At 44.8% G+C, this 6,343-nt stretch overlaps 1 protein-coding gene across 1 annotated transcript; it reads left to right on the top strand.

Moving 5' to 3' along the window:
• Positions 1 to 2,653: 2,653 nt before the first annotated feature.
• GPR142 (G protein-coupled receptor 142) lies at positions 2,654 to 6,106 on the top strand. Its single transcript, XM_063296534.1, has 2 exons — positions 2,654 to 2,780; positions 5,244 to 6,106. The coding sequence occupies exons 1-2, from the start codon at positions 2,654 to 2,656 to the stop codon at positions 6,104 to 6,106; spliced, it is 990 nt and encodes a 329-aa protein (XP_063152604.1).
• Positions 6,107 to 6,343: the final 237 nt, after the last annotated feature.

The raw sequence follows: 6,343 nt of genomic DNA, 5'->3' as shown, positions 1-6,343 counted from the left end.
AACAACTGGATTCCAGTAAGTTCAATGCACCAATTAAAGGTTTAATGCCTCCTCCTCAAAAGTAGAAGGAAACGGGTAAAAATCTCTTCCTTTCCCCTTCCAATAACGTCATTACCTCATTGCCATATCCCTCAATCATTGGAAAAATTAGGGGGGAAATATAGCCCAGCAGCCATAGGAGGGTTCCCCTCCCCTGCTCTAGACTAAACAACAAAGCATGTAATGTGGGCATGCTCTCAGATCTCTGATGTTTACTAGGAGAACTAGTAGCTTCTGTGGCTCAAAGCATGTTTGATCAATGTGCTGGCTGATGTTCCTGGACAAATATAGCTTTGCAATAATTATTCACATTCTGGTAACCACCTGTTTGGGTTGCTGATATGTATGATATCTGGGACTGCTTTTGAATGTTGTCCAGAAACTTCAGTCAATCAAAAATAGGGCAGCTAAGCTGATAAATGGGACCTGCCCATCCAAATACATTATGCCTGGGCTTGTCCATCTGCACTAGTGTTGTCTGCTTCCAGGTCCATATCAAGCTATTGATATTCATGTTCGAAGCACTGATTGGTTTGGGCAGGATTTCAGAGGAGGATCTCTTCCATATGAGAGGCCCCCGCCTGGACTTGAAGTTCTCAATCTGAGCCCCTCTCCAAGCAAATACATCTTAAAATATGGGAGAGAAAAAAGAAGGGCATGTGGTAAAAGAAGAGCATGTGCTACAGAAATGCATCTGAAACTCCCTAGGGAGAGGAAAACCACTTTAGGGAGTAAGAATTTACAGCAGAGATGGCAGAAGTGCCAGGGGAGTCAAAAAAGGCAAGATGGCAGTTTTGATCACATGGTTGCAGCCACCACATTAATTTTTGTTTGTAACCACCTCTATGGATGATCCTGAGTCAAGCTGTCAGCAGAAAAAGAGCCAGGCAACCTGTCTCTACTGCTTCTCCACTCCAAGGTCCTTTTCAATCATTCTCTCCCAGCCCAACATGCTTAAATTTGGTTAACCCACACTATTCCTGTAGAGAGGCTCAAAGGCAGGAGACCTCCCAGCAGAGCATCCATTGCTGTGCCACATCAGTGGGCACCAGCTTCTGGGCAAGTGGACATCTCAGGGACTAGAGAAGCTTTTGGCATGATCTTCTTGGGCTTTTGCATGCTTTGGCTTTACAACAGGCCCCAATAAGGACTTCTGTGGTTTGAGACACTGTTTCTGCATCCACTTAGTTAGCATAAACAAAAACTTGGGAGGGATGTGAATGATGGCAATGCTCTGTGAGAGCCCCCGCCTCCATCTGTGCTGAGCCAGCCCTCTCCACTCCCTCCTAGGTCTGTCTCAACAAAGTGCACACCTGCCACTGTTCCTCCTCCCTCCCTGCCCCCCCCGCAAGAGCTTGAGTCTAGAGGCTTGCTCAGACTCCTTCACGCTTCTCCCCCTGGACTTCTCTCTTTTTCTTCCTCTCTTACCTCTGGCTCCCCACAACAGCCTTGGGGGGGAGGAGGAGGAGGACCTTCTCTTCAGACATCTGACTGGGGAGAAACAGCACGGGCTGCTTGCAGAGTTGGTGAATATAGGACAGCAATTTCTGCAGCCAAAGCATCAAGGTAAGATTCCACCAGATTGAATCTGCAAGGAGATGGCAAAGAATAATCTGTTGGACAAACTGGACTAGCCTGATCTAGCAGGGGGAAGTAGAACCACATCCCCTAGAATAAATCTGAGCTATGGCATTAGCTGGCTTGGTTCTACCAGACTCAGGACCCCGATGGATAGACAGTTGCCATTTACTAGGAAAGGGTGAAACCAGGGACTAGAGTCCATACAGGGGAATTATGCACACAAAAACCCTCTAGAAATACTCTAGGTCTCACCCTCTGTCAATCCAGACAGAAAAATAGAATCGTTGTGCCTGAAGGAAACTCAGAGGCTCTCCAGCCCAATTCTTCTGTTAATGCAGGAAACCCATTGCTACATCATCCCTAATAAAATAACCATTGGAAGGCACTTTACACCTACTAGTTTAATTGAATACAGTCTATCTCAGAGGGTTGGTTGAGTGGCTCTTGTATTTAAATGTAGTCATCATTTATTTCCACCATACTTTTCCATCTGCTTACATCCTTGAGCAACTTGCTAACTGCCTGACAGATATAATTGAACATTCAGTAACCCCTTGATGATGGCTCTCTACCTTGGATTTTGGAGTGTGATTATAGTTCTGTCATTTAGCCTTTCATCTCAAGGTGTTCTTGTTTCTCCCATCTGAGTAACTTAACACAAGAGGAGCAGAAGTTGAACTTCTTGGGTGAAAAGAAGGCAAATTTTCCTCTGACTTCATTGTAGACTAGAGAATCTTTCTTTAGATACACGCTGAGTAGGGAAACTTGTCTCAATTTAAAGATACAGAATTGTCAGGATAATAAGTGAAGTGGGGAAATATGTGGGTCAAATATAATCAGCCATTGCCTAAGCTATGTTGATCCATTCTGTTGTACCACCATTCTGTTTTGCCAGCCATGTTAAAGCAAGGAACAATTCCCTGCAGTAAGTGGTCCAGGGTTGGTGAGGTTTCTGCTATTATAAGCAAGGATTCTATTGTATTTTTTACCCATCGTCCTTGGTTTCCTTGTAGCTGGAAGTTGCTAAGAGAAGATGAACAAAAGTGATCTGGCCTGGGGAAGCAATGCCAAGGACCCAGATGAGAAGGAGATATCACCTTGCATGGTCAGCATGGGGGCCCTCCTCTACTACTGCATCCTGCTATGTGTGGGCTTGCCTGGTAAGACAAAATTGAGAAATCAGCCAGCACCATAGAGATGTGTGTCAGAGAGATGGGTTTATGGTACTTTGAGCAGGAAGGAGGAGCAGCAGCAGCAGCAGCAATTCATAGTTGAGAGATTTTATGGTTATTTGTTTAAGTGTCTGGAGTAGTACTGCCAAGCTGACACATAGTAAAAAGGATTCAGAAGAGCATAATAAAAACTCCATCATATCGACTAAAACAAATACAGTCCAGAAACCAAATCACATAAACGCCTGCAGAAGGAGGGACTCAAATGTTTCTTGTGGGAAAGACTGCCAAGGAAGAATGGATCCCACCAAGAAGGCCCTGTCCCCAGTGGCTATCAAGAGAATAGGGGTGGAAATAGGAGCCAAAGGCCATTCTGGGATCAGAGAAAGGGACTTGTGGAAATGAAAAAGGAGATGGAAATGGAAGTCTTGGGGATCAGGCCTTGAAATATCCTACAGAGGTGAATTACAAACAAACCTAACCTCGGGAGCTGCAAAAGGATGAAAAACCAGGGTGGTCAGCAGCTGTAAAGCAAGAAAAATAAAACTATGCAGCCAAATTTGAGAAGGCAAGGATTATAGCTGGAGGGAGATTAATTGAGCCCCTCATTTCAAAAGCAGAAGTGTTTAATTTTTTTTTTTACATGTAAATGCAGTGAGATTCATTGATTGTTACCCAGCTGTAAGAGCCTGGTTCTCTCTGGGGCTGGTCTAACACCTTGACCACTATCCCACAATCATCACAATTGTCAACCTCTTTGTGTAATTTCATCAAAATCCATCCAACAAGATGTTCCCCTGTTTTCATCATCATTAGTAAAAATCATAAAATGTTAATGCTGAGACCTTGGAGGCTACCCAGTCAGTTCAATGGCCTGTTCACTGCAAGAGGTCAGTGTGTCCTCTGATCACTGCTGAATTTTTAGCAAAGGGATATCCAACTTGTTTCTTGTAGTGCTAAAAAAATGGGATTTCTTATCCCAACATTTTAATGCACCATCAGGAAACATTTAAAAAAAAATAAAAAGCATGACTAGGCTGAGAGGAACAGTTTATTAGGAAGAACCAACTTTACCCATATCTGCCTAATATAGTGTTGATTTCAAGATAAGCACCAGAGGGAGCTATGATCTCACAAAGATCTGGAGAGCACAGATGGACCTCCACTAGGCAGCTGAGTTATTTCCAACTTTAGGAGTCCCTGCAGGGGGAAACTAGGGTGGTTGGTTCAGAGAGAAAAGTATGAAATCAGCTTGCCCCACAACTCCATTGTTTATTTATTTAATTTTATTTTTATCCTGCAGTTACTATTTTTTTTAAATAACTCAAGACAGCAAACATACCTAATACTCCTTCCTCCTCCTATTTTCCCCACAACAACAGCAACCCTGTGAGGTGAGTTGGGCTGAGAGAGGGACTGGCCCAAGGTCACCCAGCCAGCTTTCATGCCTACGGTGAGACTAGAACTCACAGACTCCTGGATTCTAGCCCAGTACCTTAACCACTAGACTAAACTGGCTCTGCAATGCATCTACAATGCCACTGATATTGAAAATGATCTGTTTCCCCAAAGCCCTGGTATTACTTTAGCAGTTCATGGGAATCTACCCTCCTCTGTTTCAAGGTTTTAATCCTCACTGTAGGCTTGGGTGCAATTCCTCACCTGCCCTATGAAAGAGGCAAGGCTGCCAACTGGCAAACCAATCCTGGAGCCAGTTCTCCAGCAGTCAAGATTTTTCCACTTGTCCCCAAGCAACCATCTATCACAGGAATGGACAGTGAAGATGTTTCCTCAGCTCGCCTCATGCTGTTCTCTGTAATGGTCTGTGAGAATGTCCTTGAGAGAAAGGAGGAGGAGGAGGAGCCACAGGCTAGGCATTGGTTGGATAAGAGGCAGCTTAGCCCACAGAAGGAATGGCGGGGGGTGGCAAATGAAGGGACCCTCCCTAGTTTCTTGGAGTGTAAAGGTGGGGGGAGGGGAGATGTACTTTCAGACTTGCAAGATTCTGTTACTGTAACCCAGTGTTTCTCAACCTTAGCAAATTGAAGATGTGTGGACTTCAATTCCCAGAATTCCCCAGCCAGCATGCTTCTTGTCTGGACTACTTCTAAGGGCTGACATTTTCCTACTTCTTACTTTATTTGTGCACTTGGGTCCCAAAAGCATTTATTACAATTATATCTAGTCCTTCTTCTGAAGTCCTCTGGCTGACACCCATAGCGGTTTGTTGTCTTTCCCAGCCACTTTTACCTTCACAATAGCCCTCTCAAGGACAAATAAGCTAAAGAGAGACCATTTGGGCCAATTTAACAGAAACCAGATATTAATTACAGCCATGCATATGTATGGCTTTTCTGTTGCCAAATACTAACTCATCCTAAAGCACATTCAAACTCCTTATCTACAGATACTTTTTATTACCCTTTGGTTTTCCTTTCTTTCTTGTCCCAGTTAATGTTTTAACTGCCGCTGCACTTTCCCGTCTTGCTGCTCGCACCCAGAAATCCTCATACTGCTACCTCCTGGCCCTCACCGCTTCTGACATCCTCACTCAAGTCTTTGTGGTCTTTGCCGGCTTCATCGTGCAGGCAGCCATTTTGGCCCATGAAGTTCCAGGCGCCTTTGCCCACGCAATCAACATATTACAGTTCACGGCCAATCACGCCTCCATCTGGGTAACTGTATTGCTGACTATGGACCGTTACGTGGCACTTTGCCATCCCCTGCAGTACAGGGCTGTCTCCTTCCCAGAACGCACCCAGAAGATAATTGGTGCCACGTTTGCAGTCTCGCTGGCTACTGGAGTTCCTTTCTACTGGTGGCTAGAAGTTTGGCATGATGTTTACCCACCCAACACTATGGACAAAGTCCTGAAGTGGCTCCATTGCTTCATCATCTACTTCATTCCCTGCACTATCTTTCTGCTGACAAACTCTGTGATCATTTGCAAGCTCAGGCGATCAGGAAATCCCAGCCGACGCCTTGGCAGAACCACAGCCATCCTGTTGGCCATCACCACTGTCTTCATTGTCCTCTGGGCTCCACGGACATTTGTCATGATCTACCACCTCTATGTGGCATCAGTCAACCAGGACTGGAGAGTACATCTGGCCTTAGATGTTGCCAACATGGTAGCCATGCTCAATACCTCCATCAACTTCTTCCTTTACTGCTTTGTCAGCAAGACCTTCCGGTGTACTGTCCGTGAAGTACTAGTCTCTTACAGATTCCAGTGTATCCAATCACCAAGGAAGGGTACCACTTTGGAATTAACTCTGAAACCCCTGGGGGTCTGGGCTGGGACTTCAGTTTAAGGAGATTATCATCCTTCTGCAACCAGCTCCGTTTTTGCTGAATGTAGGTTCCCTGGGTCTTTTGGTGTAGTAGCATACATCTGGAACAGAAGGACTAGGCAATAATGTTGGGGGGAATCTTCTGGACATGCATACATCTCTGTGTGTGCATATATTTAGCTATGTATGTTTGCATCTATGTAGCTGTGGATGTAAGTTTGATTATGTGTATGTTTCCAGAGTATAGCAAACATCAGA

Source organism: Candoia aspera, chromosome 2 (genome assembly GCF_035149785.1).
Source record: "Candoia aspera isolate rCanAsp1 chromosome 2, rCanAsp1.hap2, whole genome shotgun sequence".
Lineage (NCBI taxonomy): Eukaryota > Metazoa > Chordata > Lepidosauria > Squamata > Boidae > Candoia > Candoia aspera.
Note: the sequence above shows the minus strand (reverse complement) of the source record. Positions and strands in the feature narration are given on the sequence as shown.

Bases quoted from the DNA above. Each gene is read 5' to 3' on its own strand.
- GPR142 (XM_063296534.1), top strand. From the start codon at position 2,654: ATGAACAAAAGTGATCTGGCCTGGGGAAGCAATGCCAAGGACCCAGAT. The intron at 2,781-5,243 runs GTAAGACAAAAT...TTCTTGTCCCAG, and splicing joins GCTATGTGTGGGCTTGCCTG to TTAATGTTTTAACTGCCGCT.